Source organism: Parasteatoda tepidariorum, chromosome 6 (genome assembly GCF_982258835.1).
Source record: "Parasteatoda tepidariorum strain Cologne lab strain chromosome 6, Ptep-v5.0, whole genome shotgun sequence".
Taxonomy (NCBI): domain Eukaryota; kingdom Metazoa; phylum Arthropoda; class Arachnida; order Araneae; family Theridiidae; genus Parasteatoda; species Parasteatoda tepidariorum.
Genome location: NC_141760.1, coordinates 76,794,034 through 76,817,806, shown reverse-complemented (window position 1 = coordinate 76,817,806; position 23,773 = coordinate 76,794,034). Strand labels below are relative to the sequence as shown.

Here is a 23,773-nt window from a genome sequence, read left to right as displayed (position 1 = left end):
ACATTTTTGCATGATCGTACAGCAAATAACATTTTGTACAGCAAATAACACAGCAAATAACACATACGATCATAAAAACTTCTTAGAGAAACTTTAAGATAAGCCAAACATTTTAAATCTCATTTTTAAGTCAAGTCTAAATTAAAAAAAAATACTTAAAGCAAAACGTCTGTATTTTATGACCTCATGTAAGCTAATTTGAATTTTTTTTCATATATATATATATATATATATATATATATATATATATAATATATATATATATATATATATATATATATATATAATTTTATTATTATATTAAAATAATAATCAAAGATATATTAACGCTATTTTTATCGGTGCAACCATCAGAAACTATTTCTGGTATTTTATATTTTGATATAAATACTAATGATCCTATGTTAATAGGATAAAAATTGTTTCGGTGTTTCGAATTATATTTTTCTTATGAAGGATAAATCGTTGTAAATATAACTTAGTACTGAAATCAATGGAAACTTTGTGTTGGAATATTTTAAAACATTATGTTTAGTTTCATAAACACGCTTACCAATAATAATTTGAAGGAAATTTTTTTCTTTACTTACTTGATAATTAGATAAGTTCTAGAAGTGGAATTTATATAATAAATTATTTTTATTAATTTTGTTAAAGAAAGTTTTAAATGAGTATTTAAAACGCAGACACTTCAAAGAACTTTTGAATCGAATAATATACATATAGATATATTTTATTAGTAATTGGCTTATATAACATAAGTATATATTATAATATTAGTTATTTTGTAATTTTAATATAGTTTTACTATTCAAGTCTTCCATAACTATAAAATGCGCATGGAAGTAGAACTTTTGCTACATAAAGATATATGATATAAACAGTGATTTTTAAATTTTTTAAATTTTTTTTTTTTTGAAATTTTTTCGAAACTGTTGCTGTGTCTCCCAAATGCAGCTAGAATCTTAGACAGTTGATTTATTTATCTGTGACAATTTTCATGGTTGGCAATTTTCATGTGAGTAAAATTTCGTAGCTGCCGGAGTTACGAATTACGATTATGTATATAAGAAGAGGAAATTTTTTGAACTGATTGTTAATGATGAACTGATTATGAAAAGTGAAATTATTCTTCTCGAAAATTAAAAAAAAATCTTATTTTTCATTTTCTACTCTTTTTCCTAACTTTATCCAGTTCCCAGTAGTTTATAAATATAGTAAAGTATCACTCTTTCATTCTATTTAATTATTAAAAAATAGTTACAATTTAGATACAATTAATTGAAATTTAACAACTAATTTTGGGGAGAACCTGAGATGTGAGAGGATCTGCTGTCCCAGCATCCCCCTTCTATTATTTATCCTGATCTAATATTTGTGTTAAAATTTGCGCTAAATATTAGATATTTGTGTTAAAATATATTATGAAATATTTATAGTGTTATTGTTTTCATCTGCTAAAGCTAAATTTTCTTTTTAAAAAAATATACTATAGTCATTTTTTAACAATTTAGACATTTATTCTTAAAACGAGTTCGGTAGAAGTAATTAAATTACTCGAGAAAATTTTTGACTCTCGAAAACTATTTCCTACATGCGTTTTTATCAAATAAATATTTTTAAAAAAAATGATGAAATTTCAATTTTATTAAAAATGAAATGTAAAAATATTATTATCCACTAATAAAGCTAGAAAAGTGTGGAGGAAGAAATGAATTTGATCTCATGAAATGTTAAGTTTATCATTTTAAAATGTTTTAAGCAGTTTTCAATTCAATTAGTTTTAAAATCAAAAGTTATTATTTTTCTGAAAAAGTTCCTCATATCTTATTAAATTAGATAGACTGGTTTATGATTTCGGAATTCATGTTTCATTTTAAATAATTTTTTGCCCCTTAAGTTTATTCTATATTATATTTATAAGGTTGTATCACAAATTCAATAAACTGATTTATATTTTGTAAAGTTAATCAAAAAGTTATATCTAAATGTTTTGTTGTGGTTATGTTTATCAAATTACTGCTTTTTTCTAAAGATCGGAATAAATTTTTCTTCCATAGGTAATGAAAATGTTAAAAAAAAAAAAAGATTATAGGTTAATTTATTTTGTTAGGATGCACAAATACGTCTACTCTCGAAACGAAATATAACTTGAATGCTTCTACTTGTTTTTATTTTTTGCAATTAGTAAGACAAACCTATGATACTTTACATTATAAACTGTTTCTAAAAGCATTCTATTTTTCTTTTTATTCATCATAGCCGTTTTAGAACTTACGACATCAAACCTTATACTCAATTTATTTTTATTCATTTTAAAACAAACTAAATATGAGGAAGGCGTAAATCTTTTTGTAAAGTGAGTGGGTATCCCGATACAAAACAGTGTATATATATATATATATATATATATATTCAAATTCATATTCAATACACAAATATCCCGTCCATGATTCAAACCTACATGTCATACATATCTCAATGGACAATAAAAAAATGATTTACAAACTAAGCGTGAAATTTAAGTATCATTATGTTATCTATTTATGAGCAAAACGAAAGGAAATGAAAAATCTTTAAACATTATCACATCATAACTATTTTGAACATACATTATATTTATTAGATATTTATTACCATGCGATTATAGGTATTGCATGCGTCCTAATTTTATACTTCTCTTTATTTAATACATTCATTTTCAATCATTCCTTATCCCTTTCAAATAAAAAAAATTGATTGCTTATTTTCATTTCTTTTCATTAACCCACAGTCAGTTTAGTAACTGGGCAAAATTGGGAGAATGTAACTCCTCAATATATACCCTTTATTACACGTAATGAACGGGTGTTTTCAATGTAGAGAAGAGAGTCGTGGTGGCTCAGGGGATAGAGCTTTTGAATTTCAATTAGGTGAACCGAGTTCGAATCCTGCGAAGTGAATTCAGCCCCTGGCTAGCGTCGATCAAAGTGCTGACGTAAAATATCCTCAGTGGTACACGGATCATAGGTTAGAGTCAAGCTAACTTAGGGAGATTTCGTATTTTTCCTCCTTATGTAACGCAAATGTGAGCTAGTTCCAGTAAAACAGTCCTCCACGGAGGTATATTTCTCCCAATACTTGGTCCAAGAGTTCCCTTGTCTTCTGGATTCAAAATTACAAGGCTATGAAGTTGAATATTAGTAGTTGTAAACCCGAAATTGGACAGGCTGTTCAATGACGGTCATTAAATAAAATATAAGATGTGGATAAGACGGCAGGTTAAAATACAACTTTTTACATGCAGAATCGTCAGTGAGTAAATATTGGGTGTAAAAATTTTAAACTTTAATTTTTTTGATTAATGCTAACTTCTTATTTAAATTAAAGTGTTCACCTAATTATTATTCAATGTTACGACAGCCAGATATCAAAAATCTATTCTTAATCTTTTTTTCTTCAAGCACCTTAAATATTAGCGTAGATTCTATCAGGTTTATATTTTGGCCTACAACTTCTAAGGCTATATTCCCATTAATATGCATGATTAATAAAATAACTCAAATTACAAATTCAGATCTCTAAATTAAAAAAATTTCATTTAAGAACGGTCAGATAAACTATTGCCAGATAAACAAATCAACTATTCTTAACTTTTAATAGCTATCCTTAAGTTAAATTTAGTTGAGTATACAATACAAATGGGTAGGTAGAAGTTATGAATTCATTTGAGAAATTTGTTTGTTTAAAATAAAGCAGTTAAAATAGTATTCACAAAAAGTGAGTAAAAAAATTAGTTTTTAGTTAAAGTAGGGTAAACAAACCAGTGAAGGAACACTACCCAGTTAAGGAACATTTCATATATATTGATTAAAAATAGGAATTGCCGACCAGCCTGTATAGGGGGCAGGGTACTGTCTTTGCATCAGAAAGGTCCTGGCTTCGAATCCCGGGCAAGGCATGGATGTTTCTTTCTCTCTGTGTTTTCTGTCCTTTCTCCTTTCTGTGTGAATGTGACCCGCCTTATAAACGGGTTGAGGTTGCATGAATGGCGTGGCAGAAATCGATTTCCTGGCCATAGATGGCGCCACTGAAAAACAGGAACAATCGCACCCCCACTGCCTAAACAGGCATACGACAAAAAAAAATATGAATTTTAAAGTTTTTCTTCAGATTGATTGGTACTGCAAAACAATAGAAAGTCATCTAGCAATTTTTGGATTACCTGGTCAAATAGACTTCTCTGGAAAATTTTTTCAATTTGTTATTATCTCTGCAACACCTTGTTTCTTTGAAAAAATTATAAGGCGAGTGTTTGCATTTATATGTTTGAAGTGGAATTAATTGCATGTAATAGTTTTATTTTTTTCACTGTGAAAAAGAGAATTAAAAATATAGTTATTGAAGTTACGTTTTTCTTTTCTTAAGCATCAAATCATAATAAAGTACTGAGATGAGGGGGTGTTTATTCACTGGATCACCAAACGATGAAAAACCAGTGAAGGAACAAGTGTTCCTTTACTGGTTTTTTTTCTAAGTTAATGAAAATAAGATATAAACTTTAATTTTCTTGTACCTTTAGTGATGTTCCGCATCAAAAGTATGTTAAAAATACGAAAAACAACTTCTAACCAGTGAGGGAACAGGCATTTTCCTTTACTGGGCTTAGATTTCGCAGAGAATGAACAGTTTGAGTTAATATGTTGACACTTTAACTTTCAATTCATGATTACAAAAAAAGTTTAAATTTTCCAAGTATTTATGTATCATAATTTCAAGAATAGGCTTGTTTTTAATTATTTGTATGTTTTATAAATCCATAAAGAGCATTAAAATATAGCCAAAATTAAGTGTTCCTTTACTGGGTGTTCATTCACTGGTAAGAGCTGTTCCTTCACTTGGTCTTCTTACTACTTGTTATTTGAACCTCTAAAGCTTCAAAACAATATTATGTAAGTTCTCTACAACTTTTTTTTACATAATTTGCAATTAGTAACAAATATGTTGACACTGTCATTTTACTAAAATTACGAATTTTGAAATTAATATGATTTTTTAAAAGGCAAGACAAGCTTGAGTGTTCTTTCACTGGTTAGTTTACCCTAATAATGAAGAAAAGTATATATAAATATCATTTTTCCTTAAAGCTCTAAAAAAAAAAAAAAAAAAAAAAAACGAAGAAATCTATCTCTTATTATTCTGTGTGAAATTAGAAGGTAGTTTCTTTCCCACTTCAAGTTCCAAGCCTTGAGAGCGTGTCCTTATTTTTTTTTACAATAAAGTACTTACTTTTTTTAAAAAACTTATTTTTGTTCAAACTCTTTTCATATGTCTTGAATTGGATCATCTTCAGACAGATTTCTAAAGCATCATTACAATCTTCTGGAGTAATTAAAAGTCAGTAGTTTAAAAGATATTTGATAAAATTTTAAGGAGACAAACTAAAAATATGGCACTAATTTAAACGACTGTTTTGGTTTTATGTAGGCCTTAAAGAATCATTATTTTAAACTATTTTTACTAAGCTTTAATGCTACGAACTAAAGATATGGAAGTAATGTAAACAATTACAATGTTTTACTGTATGTGTTAAAATGTCAGTAGTTTTGATAATAATATTTTACTAATCATTAAGGCATCAAACTAAACGAAAATATGGAGCTAATATAAACAAATGTTACAGTTTTAGGAATGAGATCAATTACACTAATGGTCTGTGTTTTATAACATCATAGACTTGTATGAATAAATAGAACTTATTTCGCTCTCAGTATCAGTTGCAAATGATTTTTTTTATAAACAAAACTCTTAAAAGCTTCTACCGAAAATAACAATTTTGCGAACCTATTATTGAAAGAAAATTAATGGTATTGATTCCACAACTTCAATAATTGATTATTTCCAATTAAGCGTTTGGAAAACGCTATCATTAAGTAAATAAAAAAAGTACCATTAAGAACGTGGACCGTGATGTTGGCAGGGTCAGCATAGGATGGTTGGCAAGAGTAATTTCCAGAATCAGTTGGTCTGGCATTTTGGATGCGTAGGCGTGACACGGTTGTTGGTCCATTCTCGGTTGTCACGCGGATTCCTCCCCTTGATGAGTCATAGTTAATCATGCGATCATCATGGTACCAAAAGACAAAGACAGGAGGAGATGTACTTTCTGTTATTATGCAGGTCAAGTTGATTGTTGACCCGCTCTGTATATACAGATTAGGACCCTCTGGGATGTATGCACGCGAAACTGAAATACAAAAGAAATTAATTAAAATTTAGTCCATGAATGAACAGAATAATGAAATTAATTCATTAGAAAAAGAAGTATGTAGTGTATTTCATCAAATTAAGATTCAAGCGTAAAAACGTTTTAATGATAATGTACTTACTTAATGTACTTTACTAAACTATAATATCTTTACAACTACAGACACACTAAAATTGTACTATGCAATATACAAAATAAAGTTGATATTATTTAGAATATCGTAAAAAAAATACGGAATGTAGGTAAAAAAAAGGAATGCAGATGGAACTTTTTCAAGTCGATTGACTGACTGCCATTTTTTTAACATCGTATGAATTATTAAACTTTCATAGGAAGTATTGCTAAAAAAATAAATAATCACTCTGCTGCATAAGATAAATTAAAAATTGTCTACATAAAAAATCGCAAATCGTAATGAAAGCTTTCTTTAAAAAAATGTGTCTAAATTTTGTGGGGTAAGGGAAAGAACATGGTTATTAATTTTATGGTACTCAAAAGAATTTAAGAAAAAAATATTCTCTTTTACAGGATGATTTTTTATAGTTTATTTCAGATTCATGTAGTAAATTTTCAGACCCATAAACGCTTATGAGCTTATGTAATATTGCCACTAAGTTATTTTAATATTTGAAAATTGTAGGAGCATGAATTTAAAATTTCAAGTTCCTCCATTCAAAGTGCATTATTATAATCTCAGTTTCAAATATGAATATTTTACCTACTCTATGGACTAACAGCAAGTCATGTTGCGTAGTATATCACCGATGAAGTTTTTTAGTTTTTTGTGGGACGTCATTTTCTCTTGTGAGCAAATAAATATTTCCTTATTGTATGCTCTAAATTCAGTTCGAATTTTACTTTGATAAACGCACTTAGTTTAAATTTAAGATTTTCATTGTCACTAATAAAAAAAGCTTAGTTTTTGAAAACTGAGTTTTTTTGTAAATTAATTTAAATAATTTAATTTATAATTTTTAAATTTAAAATTTTACTTAAATTTAAATTAATTTAAAAATATTATTCTATTTATTTAAAGTTATTAATTTAAAATGAAATATTTAATTGAAGAAGCAAAACATACAATTTAATTTTTACCAACTGATGTACTTGGTAACATAAAATTACTCTCTTTTAATGTTTAATATTAAAAGTGAAAAGAAAAAAAAGAACTCTAAAACCAATAGTTAAAAAAAGGAAGCCTTAATTTCCTTCAAACATTTTCTAACCAAATAACGGATTTTTTTAAAACAAATTCTATCTCACACATTAAAAATAACAGAATATCAAACCAAACAAGCTTTATTCATCTATAATCCGATAATGCATTTTAATGAATAATGTTCTTCGTTAATGTTGAATATCGTTGAGATTTTATTCTTAAAGAGGGATTATGCATTAACGAGTTGTGCAAGTCTGAACAGATGAAATGATAAGCTTTGCAAAGGTTTTCAATTTTTATGAGCGAGTGTTTATTTTATGCAAAGATTACGAACGAGCAAGAATCCTAAATGACGATAAAATGTTCTAATTATTCAAGGATTTGTTTGAATAAAGAATTCCAATAACTAAGTAATGAGTATTAAATGTGTGTGTAAGAATAGTTTGGATGAATTCAGTTTACAATTCGCTCCAATGTAATATATCTTAAAATAATTAATTTAACAATCATTTATTAGCATTTAAAGCGACATATAAACCATTGTGTATTAAAATCTATTATTCGTTTTAGATTGTACTTTATATAAAGTTAATTTTGAATAAAAGATATTCAAAACATTGGAATTAACTAAATTATTCCACAATGTATTATCCTTTAAATTAATTAGTTTTAACAGAAAAATTTACTCCATTAGGAAAGATGAAATCTATTTTAAACATATTTTTTTTATAAATTAATATGTTTATTGTTATTTTTAAAACTATAAACTACTTTAAAAGTCTATTACAAACACAAATGTAAACACACTAATGTGAACACCACTTGAACGACCAGATTTGCCGCTGTGTCCATTGGGCAGTCATTGCAATGCTCCTGTCCAAGACTTGCTCAGACCACTCTATCTATAATTAGGACTGGTCACATTAAAAATCCAATTTTTAACGAAAATTTAAAGATCACTACCGCGGTTCTGCCATCGTATCGCTGTTCTGCCATAGCTTCTCCCTCTCATATCTAGTATATAGGTGCTTTTAAGAGGAAGCTGTTGAATGAGGGGCTGTAATTTTTTTTTATTTAACTGTGCAATATGGTCTCCTGGGCTTGATTTAGTTTGCCGAAGCCAAAGGTGATAAGCAACAAGAACAGCAAATGTAAACACTTTAAAATATGAAAGTAGTAATAATGTTATTAACTCCTGACAAAGTGGCAAATGTTTATTCCAGTTATAAAAATAATGTAAGAACGCTTAATCAACTATATTATTTATTGTCATAAAAAATAGTTAGTTATTAGTAAACTAGAATAGATAAATATGATTTATAAAAAAAAACTTGGTATTTGCTGAAAAGCATTAAAGTTTTTGTATATTTTGCAATTGTTTAATGCGTTATTAGAGCAGCTATTAATAATATCTCTATATTAAATAATCGAGGGCGTCGACGTTGCCTGTGTTTTGTGGGTGAAACTTAGTTATTTTCCGTTTTGCTCAGAGAAGACTATATGATTCTGAAACTTGAAATTACGAAGGCGTGAAAAAAATGCACACAGGATACAATCAAATAAAAAAATAACATTCAATAATTCGTTCAAGAATTATTAACTTTTAAACTTGAAGGGGAAAATATCATGCGAGCTATAAGCCTCGGCAATGCAAATAACGAGCAGGAACTTGATATCCAGAAAAGACCATACTTTTTCGAAATTCCAATGCACTCGAGTGTTATCGCAATTTCAAGAATTTTTTCCTCACCTTTTTTTTGCTTTATGTTACATTTTATTCTGCTGTCAAAAACTAAAATGAATAAAAAATATAGTAAAAAGTGCAGGGAGTAAGTCGAAATAGAAAATTTAAGATTCCAAAATTAGTTCGAGAATTTTCAGCTGTTAAACTTGTTGAGAAAAAATGACCCTTCTGGTCAATTTATAGACCACTAAAATGCAACTAGGGAGTTACAATTTTGCGTGCTGAAATAACCATTTTTATTTGTGAATTTAAGGGGAATTTAGAATAGAAATTCCATTTTTTTTTCAAAAGTAAAAGCAAGTTCTACTTCGTATTTTTTTTTTTAAATTTAAATGTTGCTTATACTTTCATTGATTGCTATTTTATAAACTCGTGATCGAGATCCCAAAAAAGATGATCGAGATCAAAATCAAAAAAATTATGGGAGGGAGAGAGAGAGATAGAGATTGCATTTTCCAATTATAAATCTTAACATTTATGTGAACTTTTTAAAAATAAAAAGAAATTCATGATAAAGCGCGATAAAAAAATTTCCCTACTTGAAATGTTATATATCTTCTTATTCAGTTCCACAATCTGTATTCCTTTGCTAAATTTTTTTTATGAAATACAGTTGATTATTTTCCAAGTCAAGGTAGAGTCTATTTCGTTACGATTAGCATATTAACAAAATGTTATGATAAAAAACTAAAATAATTTAAAATTTTGGAAGAGAAATTATCTGTTTTTTTTCGGGGGGGGGATATATTAACGATTAAGAAAAAGAAGAAAAACAGTGATGAATGGAAAGCAAATACGGGGGGCGGCAAGCGGAAATAGCAGAAGGCTGAGCCTCCTAGTATGTGAACTTTTTGTCACGCATGCATTATATTTTGCAAAGATAGCTCCTCTCAGAAAAAAAATGTTTGCAAAAAATTATACCAATTTTCTTATGTACATCTTTTGTTCCAACTTTAAATAAATTGGTTTGATTTCTTTTCACATTTAGTAATATTTTCTTAGAGATTGATTTGAAACCTTAATTCATTTAACATTTTTATTGCATCAGCAATTAAATGCTTAAAAAAGAGTATAACTCTACTATGATAACCATTTCATAAATTTAATACAACCCTTCAGGTTCTGATCAACAGGGTAAAATCACATTTACTGAAATTTCAATAAATATCAAGTCTGAGGCTATCAAACCAAACTTTGTAATTCAGAAAAATGGAAACGGACTGAAATGTTGTTGCTGGTGTGAAAAAAAAGCACTCTTAATTAACTAGCAAGATTGTAATAATTGTGATACAGGAGATGATAAAAGGATGATAACTGAACAGTTGTCAGTCCATTTTTCTTCTAATTTATGATGTTTAATAAAGAGGCAAATAAAGACGGAAATCTGACTCTATTATTTTTGTGGATCAATAAACTTAAAATTAATGACCAAAGGTATTTGGAAAAGGTGACAACGTTTAAAGAACAATCAAGACAAATGTTCCGATAAGCTTTCACGTGCAATGATCTTGCTGTATGACAATGCCAGATCACATCCAAGAAAAGCAATAAAGAATCTTTATCAGAAATTTAAATGGAAAATTCTGAGACTCAGTCAGACTAGTCTAGATCAATGTCCATGCTGATTTTGCATCTTTTATGACCTCAAAAAACAGTATTCTCATAAGTATTAAGTAAAGGACATAGACAAGGTGTGTGTGTCTAGTAGGTTCAAACAGAAGTTGAAGTTTTTTTGTAATAATTTTATATGATAATGTAATTGTTTAACAATCGTTACTATTGAACAGACAGTTGATTATTACTTAACATGTTTCATTTAGGGTGTGCAATACGTATTCTATTCGCTCTTCACGTTATTTATTGGTTGTTTCTAAAATTTTGAATGAAAAGTTTCGATTGTCTTAATAATTCACAGAATAATGTTATTTTTCAAAAGCTAAAGAAGATCAGTGTACTACAACAGAAAACATTAACAAGACACTAATTTGCAACCTTAATATATATATATATATATATATATATATATATATATATATATATATATATATATATATATATATATATATATATATATATATATATATATATATATATAACATAAAAAGCTTCTATTATTCTTTTTATGTTAGTTTCTTTGCTATAAAACAACTCCTACTTTATTACTAATTAATTATTCAAGTCGAACTGCTTTCTCACACTTTTAAAAGCCACATCCTGTTTCTAAATCTATTTTTAGCCAAAGTATGCATAAATTTAAATAAAAACATTCTTCCCTTTTAAACTACGTGGGAATCACTCGAGCTAGTTCTTAAACCAATAGTAATCCTTGGGACTTCCCTTTTCCCCTCAAATATAACAAAATAGAGGGAAATTCCTTTGCTACTTTCCCTAAGATAAAAACTTAAGCACACAGTTTTTGAGTGCGAATTTGAGCTCCGCCTTTGCTAGAAAATGTCTTAAATATACTATGTGAAACTAATAAAATATTTTTTGCCTTCCAACTGCTATCTGCATGGCCTAACAACACTCACCATGACTGCTACCCTTTCATATATATATATATATATATATGCATATAATCTTCTTTTTAGTACCGTTTCGCAATGGAGGGAAAAATTTAATGCTAATTATAAAATGATTTGAAGTTTCCATTTGTTGAATGCAGTATTTATTTCTCAGTAATGAGTCATCCGTTGTTAGTTAATTAATCATGTAATTGCCTTTGATACATTAGGTAATTGATACAATTTAAATAAACTGCTTGCTTTGAAATTTTCGCTAAAAAATTCTAAGCTTCTTATAAACTGACATTTTCAAAATTACCTTGCTACCTTATTCAACCAAACTACCATTCAAGAAAAATTAATCATTCGCTAAGTGAGAATAATTATGTAAAAAAATATATATATTTTCTTGAAGGACTTTGATCTCACGGCAGAGCAAATCCCCGCATCATTAATAACGCATGCTCAACTAGCTCACATTACGAACGAAAATCCCTCGGCTTCTTTTTACAAGGAGTAAACTACAATAACGAAAAAAACTACTCTCCTAACCTGATTAATAACAAATCACAATTTTCCTCAGAGTGTGCACAAAATGTCAATGAATTGAAAAATGGTGCTTAAAGAGATGGGGAGAAGAATGCAGATTAATAATGGGTGTGACGTTAAAATATGATGGGTCCGTCTTTCGAAAGGACAATAGAGGATATTGACTTAAGAATCCATTCTTAATGTGAAAAAGAAATGACACATGTGTCCCAAAATCTCAGCAAATGTTGCTCCTTAAATGTTTGTGTAAGGAATTTAAGAATAAATGTTGCTTCAAATTTATGCACAGCAAGTTGAAATTTGTAATTCTAACGCGCTCAATTTATGCAAACAGCAGGATGAAATTAACACAAATGCAAACTTTTCATGTTGTTTAATTTAGACCTGTCCTAAACTTTGTTCTTACATTCATTTATCGAAATTATTCATGCATTCTGAAATGTACTTAGTGCATTATCTAACACTGTATGCTTAGATATGGGTTTGTCCTAACAAAATAATCTAGTTTTTATATATATATATATATATATATATATATATATATATATATATATATATATTACACCTCATCAGCAATAATAATAATAGTTTACAAATTACTATATTACAGAAGTAAATTTGCAATAAGTTCGCCTAATTATGTTCACCTTAACAATGCCTAAATTGAAATGTATAAGTGCGAAAATTGAATGTGACATTTACTCAAACACTGAGGATTTAGTAGGATTGTGAAATAAAACTGATTTGAAATATAAATATAAATAAAGTAAGAGTGAGAAACTACTAAAAGCACATTCGGAAAAAACACGGAGTTCGATACTATATGAAATATATAGTTTTTTCGTTGATTATAATTTCCCTAATAGTAACCCTTTTAACGGTTATAGCAGTTCTTTTTATCTGCAAGTGAACAATATTTCGGCATTCAGCTTATCAGTTATTCATTTTCAACTTGTGTATATGTTAAGATGGATGACCGAAATCGGTGGTTGTTGACTTTCACCGGTGAATGTTGACAATCACATAGTTGCTTTGGTGAATGTCCGAAATATTTATTACATTCGATTTGATATGAATTTATTTGTGGATATAATTACATTCATTCGATATTTTAACCCTACACTGATGTTTTTTTAAGGTTAAGTGCCACTGCCCGGTATACCCTACACTGATGATTTTTTAAGGTTAAGTGCCACTGTCCGGTATACCCTACACAGATGTTTTTTTAAGGTTAAGTGCCACTACCCGGTATATATTTGCCCGATACTCCAAACACTGATGTTTCTTCTAATCTATCGTCAGTAAGTATTAAAATATGGAATAAATATAAATATATCAAATAAATATAATAATATCAACGAATAAATTAATATAAAATGGGATATAACAAATATTTCGGACATTCACCAAAACGACTATGTGATTGTTGACATATATATATACACCAAATCAATATATATACATCAGAATCAAATTCATAACTATACTAGATATAGAATAAGGGCTGCAAAGTTCACTGTCGGACATTAAGCCTACTTTAAGATTATTAATGATAAAACGATGAAAAAGCTTCATTACTCTAACTAAATATTTGAATAATAGCCTTCCATAGGTTATAACATTTACAACTTCCTTGATAAACTTTATTTATAAAGTCGGGGTTATTTTAACATATGATATCGGGTTATTTTAAAAATATATTTAACATGATTGTTTTAATAATTCTTTTGAGTTTCGCATAACAAATCCACTTCCTTTATCTTTTCCAAAAAACTTCGCATTTAATCAATAATTATATTGTTATGAATAATTTAGCAATGCTTTTTAAAGGTATTTTTCTATAATTCTTTAGAGTTTCGTAATGCAAAGCCGCTTCGTAGTTTTGTGCGAAAAAACTTTAGATTCAGTCATTAAATATATTTCTATAAATAATCGAGCAATTTTTCGGTAGAGGGGTGATACCATTGTCACAAACTTAAAAACTAAAATTTTCAAAATTTATATGTTTCAAACGAATAGAGAGTATTCTATTCTATATATGCGGGTATTTTATGAACTGGTATTCATGTGCAGAATGGAAGAAAAGTTATTCTCTGTGGTTTTTTTTATTCCTGAAGTGCATTTAAAAATGCATATATTTTATAGAAATAAAATTTTCTATTTTTCTGCTTATAGAATAACATCAATATGCAGGAAAAAATATTGCTGGCTTCAGGATACGAATTTTTTACTGACATTTGTTTCACATGTCTCCCTTTTCAAGGTGGAAATAACGTTCCGGTTTTCTTTTACAGTTTTGCATTACCCTCTTATGGAATACATTTCATTTTTAAAATGAAATACAAGTAAGGAGAGAGAAAAAGCATTTCAGGGAAATTTAAAATATGCATTTTATAGTTTTTGAAACATGAGATTTTCTTTTGCTCGCTAGTAAGTGATTATTTTCTTCAATTTAGGTTTGAATAATTCTTTTTAATAAATAAATTTTTTCAAAAGAGAGAAAAAATATAAAAGGAATGAGATAATTAGTGTACATATAAATTCTGATTAAAAAATTTTAATTGAAAAAATTGAATTCTAAGCGTTTTCAATGAGTGATTCGATATAATTTCCTAAAACATTTAAAAAGCTCACTTATTATTCAAATTAACGCTGCATAAAATTCTAAAAAATTTAATTAATTATTCTCTGGGTTCTAATTAAGATGGTTAAAATCCATTAAAATGTAAATTTTATATGCCGTGACTTAAAAAAAGCTCATACTAAAAAAGTGGTTACTTAATTTTAAACTGAATGAAAATTTTTTTGTGTCAGCTACTACTTGATTTTTGGAGGAAAAAAAACATTTCATCAATGCGAAAACATTTTTTTCCGGTCAGATGAATTTTCTTACAGTTCTAACAATTCTCGGATGCATATTGCCCCTAAATCAACGTGGGTACGCATTAGTATATTAATTTAGAATACATTATAATGTATAATTAATTCGTTTACGTTCCTTTTACACAATACGCTTATAACTTTCCCAACTAAGATTTCCTTTTATGCAAAAAATTTATTTTGTTTTGTTTTTAGTTCAATATAAAGCGTAAGCTGTAAAAATAAGAGACTTGTAAAATACCACTTAATTAAGTCACAAAAGATTTAAGAAAATCAGTCTCAAGTTTCACATAGTATGGCACAGTAGCATAGTAAAAATTAAGCAAAATTTAAGGTATTTTTAATAAAAATTCGAAAATAAGTCGCAAATTTTTTTTAAACAATTGTGTAGTTATCAGTAATAGAGTGTCTTAAGAGAAAATGTAATTTGCATTGAAATTTCTACAACTTAATGTGTCTATTTTGAATACTTAAAATAAAGTAAAAATGACGTAACTAAATTACTCACTACTGAGTGTAGAGTTAAGTGTAGAGTAAAGAATAATTATACAGACTAAAAATTATGTATTTCTGTATTTTTCTCCCAATAATGTTTATCCTCGTCAATAATGTACCCCAATAATGTGTACTTATACATTATGCCACAAAAAGATTGAGTTTTTATTCGTAATGTAAAATATTTCGTTAATTTATGTAAAGTTGCCACGTTCTGTTTTGCACAAATAGAAAAACTATTACTACACTCTGACACAGTATTTATCGTATGTTGAGAAATAATACATTATGTTTATAGAATTATATATTTTATTCCATAATGTTTCATTGTGTGCCAAATAAAAACTATCTCATAACGGAGGAGTATATAAACATGCAATTTTTAAAAATAAAAAAAATTTAATATATTTTAAAAACTTATTCAAAATTACAAAAAATTACCCCAACTATTCCTAGAAGTAAGGAATAATATTTTATCGTTTTTAATGTTCATGTAGTATTTGTAAAATGTTTTTCTTCAAAATTTCTACTAAAAAAACGCATTAATGATCCTTGTTTTCGTTAATTGCGATGTTTTTCAAGAAATTTTATGCATTCTTAAGCTTTAAATATATAGGCTTATATTTAGCGGCTTATTTTTTAACAGGAACTTTCAATGTATTCTATAGTCAATTTCTACTCCACATTTATTAGAATGACCTATATATTTACTTAAAAAGTATCACTTGATAGACTTCGTAATTTAATGATTTAAATTTGAATATATTTTTAAGAAATTTTACTACTCCTTGATATTTTATCAATTTTAAAAAAAGAAAGAATGAAAACATTGGGTTTTCATAACGTGTTTTTAACCCACTATTCTACTCTAAATTATCAACATTTTCATCAACGATTTTTATTCCTTCACAGCATTTTGAAGGTACATATAAAATTTTGAAAAAAAAATCAAAAATTCCCAACCCTAGTTGAAAAATCCAAGGTTTTCGTCTTTCTTAAAATTAAGATTTTTCATACTGTTTTGCTCTACAATTATTTTTATAGAAGGAGTTTGAAGCTTTCTCACACATATACAAAACTCTCTTATTGATAAATCTAGCTTTTTTAAACAGATAATAGCTCAACACGAGATTTAAAACCCAGTTAATGCTAAGTTTAATGCTACATTCAATATCTACACTGGTATTTTCACTTCTATTCTGTATAACTTGTACTATTCTATAAAAAAAACTCTCGATGTATTTTTGTGGAACTATATCTGTACTCTATATATATTATAATAAAATTCCATAAAATAAAGCTCCGTAATAGATAAATTAAACTATTTGTTATGGATAGATGCAAAACACGATAGTTCTGTTTGAAAATTTTGAAATTTTCAAATATTTGTTTCTAAAACCTGTAGCAACCAAGCGATGCCGTGTGGTGCCACCTATGTCCTCACCTCCGAGACTCAGTTCAAGTTCAGACATGGAACCTTAAACATGACTTTTCCCCTATCCCCGAGTTTTCTTAAATTTTAATTCTTTATTTTACTTTTGTTCAAATATAATTTATGTCTGTATTTGTGGCTATTAATTAAAATTCTTTATTAAGTGTACTTTTAGTCACTTTTGTCCCAATTCATAATTAATTTGAGTTAGCCGATATTCCTTCACACTACAAACCTAGATTCTGGGCTAAGTGTAACAGTCACTATCTTTTGCTAATATTTTCTCTTTTATAAGGCATACCTTGTTCTATTCTATGAATAAAACTATATATAATTATATATAGCTATATATACACTCTATATTTACTATTGAAAATTCTATATTATAGAATTCTCTGAAAGATAAATTGAACTATTTCTTATCAAAAAGCGGAAATTAAATATTTACTACTTTAAATTCAAATTTCAAAATTTTTCAAATATTTGTTTCTTAAACCTAATTTTTAGGATAGGTGTTAAACTCAATATCTTAATCTGGTATTTTCTCTTCTATAAGGTAAACCTTGTTCGATTCTAAAATGAAATAAAAAGTAAATAAAAGAAAAGAAATTCCAAGAGAGAACTCAAAAGTCTACATTTTTGCCTTTTTACGAGATTTCTTGTTATTTCACACCGTCCTGGGTTCTCTTCCTGACACCACACTTTTTTACACCTCTTGACTATATCTTATGCGCACTACGCATTTTGCTATATTTCTCCAGAGGTGTGAAAACAGAAAAAGATTTGATATTCGAATGGCAGAGGCAGCGCCGTCTGGTGACGTTTGGAAGAAAAATTCTTTTTTGAGAAACTCTATGAATAATACCGTTATAAATCAGGGCGTGACTCTCCCCACACATATAAGAACCTCTATGAATATCCGCTGTCGAACTCTTTTGTGTATTTTCTTTCTTTCTCCTTTACTATATTTTTATCTTTTTAGTTTTCAGCCATTCGATCGAAACTAAATTTATCGATTAGTTTCTCCTGTGTAGTCATGTCAGATTTCGCGGTGAAAAAGTGTAAGAGAACGCGCTGGTTGATTTTGTCTGTAATCATTCAATTGATGTCAGAACGCTCTTCTAATCTTTCAATTCAAGTAAATGAAAATGAAAGAGAAGTCATTGAATTAAATTTGAAAGACTAAAGTGAATCGCTTGCTGATTTGTGAAATAAATTTATGGCTTTCTTCTTCTTTATTAATGTTTGACAAGCGAAAACTAGAATGATTTGTAATAAATCAAAATGTTAGAATGTTTTTCCTCAGTTATGAATAAAATACATTTTACAAAAAAACATTAAAGATGTATCATTGAATAAATTATACCATGTTTACTTAATGACATAACTTAATACCATACTCGTTTTTCATTGAGTTTTGTTTAAAATAAATGTAGTTTTCAACTCAAAGGGCTATTTTAAATCTAAAAATTTTTTCTACCTATTAATAATTATCATATTAATTTAATTACTAATATGTAAATATGTATTTCTTTACATTATTAATAATTAGGTTTTGATTTCAAAAAAATTGCTAGGATAAAGTCAGAAACATTGCTACATGGGTTTTGTAAAAAAGTAACATATCAGAAAAAAATAGGAATAATGTTTCTAAAAAAATTTTTTTTCTAAATTGTTTTAAGTAAAGTTTTTTTTTTTTGTGTAAAAATTTCCTCTTTTAAACAAAAGTAGAAATTTTTTTTTTTACTTGAATCATATATATACTTTTTTTTAAGTTTTTGATATATTTGGTAATAAATGCACTTTATTTGTTGATGAATCAAGTCAAATTTATTTTTTTTAAGTTTTCAAAATTAAACACTTTTTTCTTCTCTTGCAAAATACACTGTGATAGAAGCCCTGAATTCTCAGGTAGGATTACGACGGATTACAATTGAAAATTTCCATATTACTTACAAATAAAATTTTTTATTTAATAAGAAATGGTAATATAACATGAACCACAAAGCTCAATTTACATTAACGTAATTTTTCGGTTTTTAACTAAGAGCAAGTAAGCACTTTGACCTTTCAGATGGTCTGCATCTTATGACGTTTTGATTACCTCTGATGGCGATTACAATTGGGTACCTGCAAGCGACGTCACGTGCAGGTCAGCAAATCAGGTTCGGCGCATACGTGTGATGTCTCTTGCAGGTATCCAATTAAATCTAAAACAAAAATTAATTCCTCGTGGTAATAAACTCGAGTCTTAAACTGTAATGTTAACGATCTATGCACAGCCGTGTAATTAGACCAGAGCTCGCCAAAGTGGTCTATATAGACCCCCAGGGGTCTATTTAACAAAAGCGGGGGGTTAGATCTGAGACAGAGGGGGCGAATGGGGGTCTATCCGAATCGGAAGGGTCGATTGTGGGTCGAAAAAAAAACAGTTCTCAATACGCAAATTACACATACCTAATTAAGAATGTAAAATTTGTGAATTTTTTTTTATAATTGACTCAATATCAGTTTCTTTATAAAACATAAATTAATAAACGTATATTTATTGGGGTGAAACAAGTATTTACGCTCCACCGCACAGTGGCACGAACACAACGCAGTTTATAAGTCATATGCATATGTGCGTTTGTCCAAATGTCACGTGTGACGAGCATTTGGACAAACGCAGTTTCAGCTATCTTTGCAAACTGTGTTGAATATTTGCAGTGTCATTATTAAAACTTTTATAGTTTTGGATAATTATTGTTTCGATAAAACCATTCGTTTGGTTTAGATATCAATTTTAATTATCAATGCCCAAAAAAGAAGGTAAGCATTAATAATATGGATCCCGCGACAAAACTATAGCACACTTTGTATTTTTTTTCGAAAATTAAAAAATTGACCAATTTTGACGAAAATTAAAATTGACCAATTTTGAACCCAATATAGCGAACCTTGCAAAAAAACACCAGGCACACCCATCTCATTGATCAAGAGGCAGTAAATCTTTAGTTACTTTACTTATTATATCTACTTATGCGCAATTACTTATTATTTAATTCATAAGGTATTCAAATTTCAATATTAATATATTTTTCATAAAACTATTGTTACACAATGTACTATTACTTTAATAAATGTTTAAAATCATAAAATAAATGTACAAATACAGTATCTAATAGAGTTTTATTTTAATTAACAGAAAATTACGTTTGTGGGGGTCGATGGAGATTTCGAAAAATTATATAGGGGTCGATGATCGAAAAAGTTTGACGACCCCTGAATTAGACATTACCATATTTAAAAGTATCCAATTGCAGACAAGCATGGCGTCATCAATTGAGAAGAATAGGAGGATAGGACGGAATTTTTCATTAATGAAATAGATATTTAACGTCAATTTTGAAATGTGAAAACGTTTTTTTTTTTATACGAGCATTGAAAATACTTTCATAGACGGAAATAGATCGGTGACAAAATGCTGTGTACCATACCAAGCAACCAGCGCAGCACTGGAACGGAGTAAGTGCAGCAAACGTTCTATTTACTTCAGATTTTATTTTGAGATTATTTGTTCCATCTAAACTCAAAAAAGTTAGAGCTCATGATGCTTTGCTCAAATTCAAGTTTTAATTGCTTTAGCTGGAATTAATTTTTTGTTTTTGTATAGTAAATGATATCTTCTTGCGAGAAGCTCCGTATTAAAATGTTCGCAATTGCATTCGAATAACAACTAAAGTAGAGTTTACATTTCCTTTAAAATTTTAATTTTTATTCTTATTGTCAAGTTTTTAATAGTTTAAAAAGAATTCTTTTACTCTTGTACATTTTTTTAAAAAGCTTAACATGTTCTTGAAAAGCTTTTCATGATAACTACAACTATCTGTATGAGGTACAAATTCAAAAAATGTGGAGGCATATATCCAACTTACATGGCACAAAATTATCCCATTTTACGGCACTGTTTTAGGAATTTCAGAATGAAATAGTAGTATAATTTGAATGGATTGTTGTTTATTTTGATATACAAAAATGCAAATTGCATTGGGGAACAAATGTTTTGCTGCGTTTATTCAAATACTTGATCATGTGTAATTGGGATGTATGGATTTAAATTCCGAAATTAGGTTTTTTTCCTAGTGCTATCTTTATTTTCCAGTTAATCTTTTAGAAATAAAATTTTCGGTTGTTCAAACGCATAAATTCGAAATTGTTATATGTTATTAACTGTTTCCTCTACTGTTTCTGAACAGGTAATAATAGAAAAGCGTCTTTAGCAGCGTGCGATGCAATTCCCGACCATGCAATTTTAATTATGATGATGTGTCTCAACTTCCTTGGAAGTTTGTCTCAAAATTTATAAGATCCCCTATTTTATATAACGCTATTTTACTAAAACTTTTCAACAAAAACTAGACTAAAAATGTAATTTAAAAAAAACAAACGTAGGGTGCAAAAATAATCTCATATTTGAAATTCTCTCACCTAAATTATGCAAGATCAAGCATTTGTATGAATGGAAGAAAAATTTGCTGCCTGGTGTAATCATTATGTGTTATTTTAAAGGAATGTAGTTTCTGTAATGACACGGAATTTCTATAAAAACATGGAAAAATATCTAAATAAACGGAAAATTTCCTGTACTTTTTTCGCCTGCACTTGCTTCGTTCTTTTAAGGAAGCTTTTTCAACCTATTTTCTGCATCATGTGGTAGATATAACAGTGGAGTCACCCTGATACTAATATCAGTATTTAGTAACAATATTAAACAAGATATTTCATTTAAAAAAAAGTTATAATTTGTTATAATTTTATCCCAAAACTCTTTTCCCATTTAAATTGATAATTCAAATAGTGAATGAGTTAATAGTTGAAGTAAAACGAGAAAAAAGTCGATGGAATATAATAGTAAGAGATGGATTTTTTCATGATATAGACCAGAGAAAATCCAAAAAAAAATTATTCTCTAAGCTAGAAAAATTCTGTTATGGAGAATCAGGAATTATGGAAATTCAGGTAATTAACGAGTTAATTAATAAGTTCAACACTGTAAAATTGATATAAAAGAGAATCTTGAAAATATTTGATATGATACTTTTATATGTAACTTATTCAATATTTCGATAGCCTGTGTTGTAGATTTTTGACTCTCAGTTTAGTTCGGAGCATTTGGAATTTTCTGTTTGCTTAGAAAATTTCTGCTATGTAAAAGTTAATAGTTTATGAATATAAATTTCAGAACTATATGAAGTGAATAAAAAAGGGACTATAGTCACGAAAATAAGTGATATGATTTTTTTATGAAACTTATCCATTTTTTATTGCTTTTGTCTCAAAATTTTGAATCTCAGTTTAGTTTGGTGCAATATGTCCTTCTTTTATGATTTTAGTATTAAGTTAAATTTTTAGATTTCAGTAATCATAAACTATTATCTATATATTATGTATTTGATAAATACGTACTTACTTATATTTGATAAATAAGTTTTTTCGTAGAAAAATTTAATTAGCCCTTATTTTTCAAAAAAAGGCGAAAATAATGAATATTTGAATACTTTTTGCTGATTAAAATACAGTAGTGTTTTTAATATATACTTGCTGCAAAAGTCTTTGTGACTTAAATGTGAGGCTAGTATTTGCTTTAAAAAAATATTTTTTTTTATTTTTTAAAAATTTATATGCTTAAGCAGCTATTAAAAACCAAAGATATAAATAAGAGGATCATGATAATTTATCCGTTATTTAATATAAGCAATTTAAATTTGAAAATTTTATAAAAATATTTTAATACCCTTAATTAATTTGTCATTCAAAGCAGAAAAAAGGAGAATTGTGATAATATCTATCAAAAAAAAATTCCTTTTTTTTCACATTAAAGAAAAAATCCTTTTTTTTCTTTAGTGTAATTTATTTTTACTATTTCTACAATTAAGTTTTTTATAAAAATATTTAGGAGTTGAAAATTTAAAAATTCTTAGCTCTTTTTGAGAAATAAAAGCAAATAAAATGCAGTGTATACATGAAGGCTTATGTTGATTATCGTTTCTTCTTTCCTTGAGAAATTTAAATAAGTTAAACAATTAACTAACTTATAACTACATAGGTTTGATTAAACTTAAAAACTTTAGTTGCTTTTAAATGTAACATAGAAAAATATAATTTCATTGATATTTATTCTAACATTGTGTGGCTTATCAACTTTATCTTTCATTCTATCATAAACTAATTGAATTAACATTTCAACATTAAGCTTCAATAATAATAAAAGTTTAAAGCAGTTTATTTAATCCAATAAGATACGTCAAAACTTTTCTTTTTGAACAAAATGGTTAACCACCATTCATACCACAAATCCAATTTTAAATAAATAACTAGTTTCTTTCTTTTTTTTTACATTATGAAACTCGCATAATCCATCAAATATAATGTCTTTACAGATTACTAGTTGGGAGATGAGAGATTGTTCCGGGCTTGCTAAGGTAATGAGATAATTTAATTAGTTTTCCTTACATTAAGTAAACAAAATGTCTTGTTTACTTTAGAACAAAGCCAGGGAAAACAGGAAAGCTGCTGCATTTCCTGTTTTAAGTGTTGACAGATAAATTCTGAACTGCAGCTCATCAGCATGTAAATGACACACTGATGAAACTAGTCACGAAACTTGATGAAAACTATTCATTGCAACATTTTATGCTCTAAAAAAGGAAAATAGAATCGAAGTTAATTCATATTACGTTAATTTATTGCATAACTTAAATGGTAAAACATGTAATTTTAA

At 27.7% G+C, this 23,773-nt stretch overlaps 1 protein-coding gene across 2 annotated transcripts in view; it reads right to left on the bottom strand.

The window, feature by feature from the left end:
* LOC107452561 (uncharacterized) overlaps nt 1-23,773 on the bottom strand; it is a 314,006-nt gene that overhangs the window by 4,660 nt on the left and 285,573 nt on the right. For both annotated transcript variants that reach the window (XM_016069065.5, XM_016069073.5), the window contains one exon: nt 5,930-6,226. In XM_016069065.5, the coding sequence (XP_015924551.1) occupies nt 5,930-6,226 (297 nt within the window). The remainder of the gene's footprint in view (nt 1-5,929; nt 6,227-23,773) is intronic.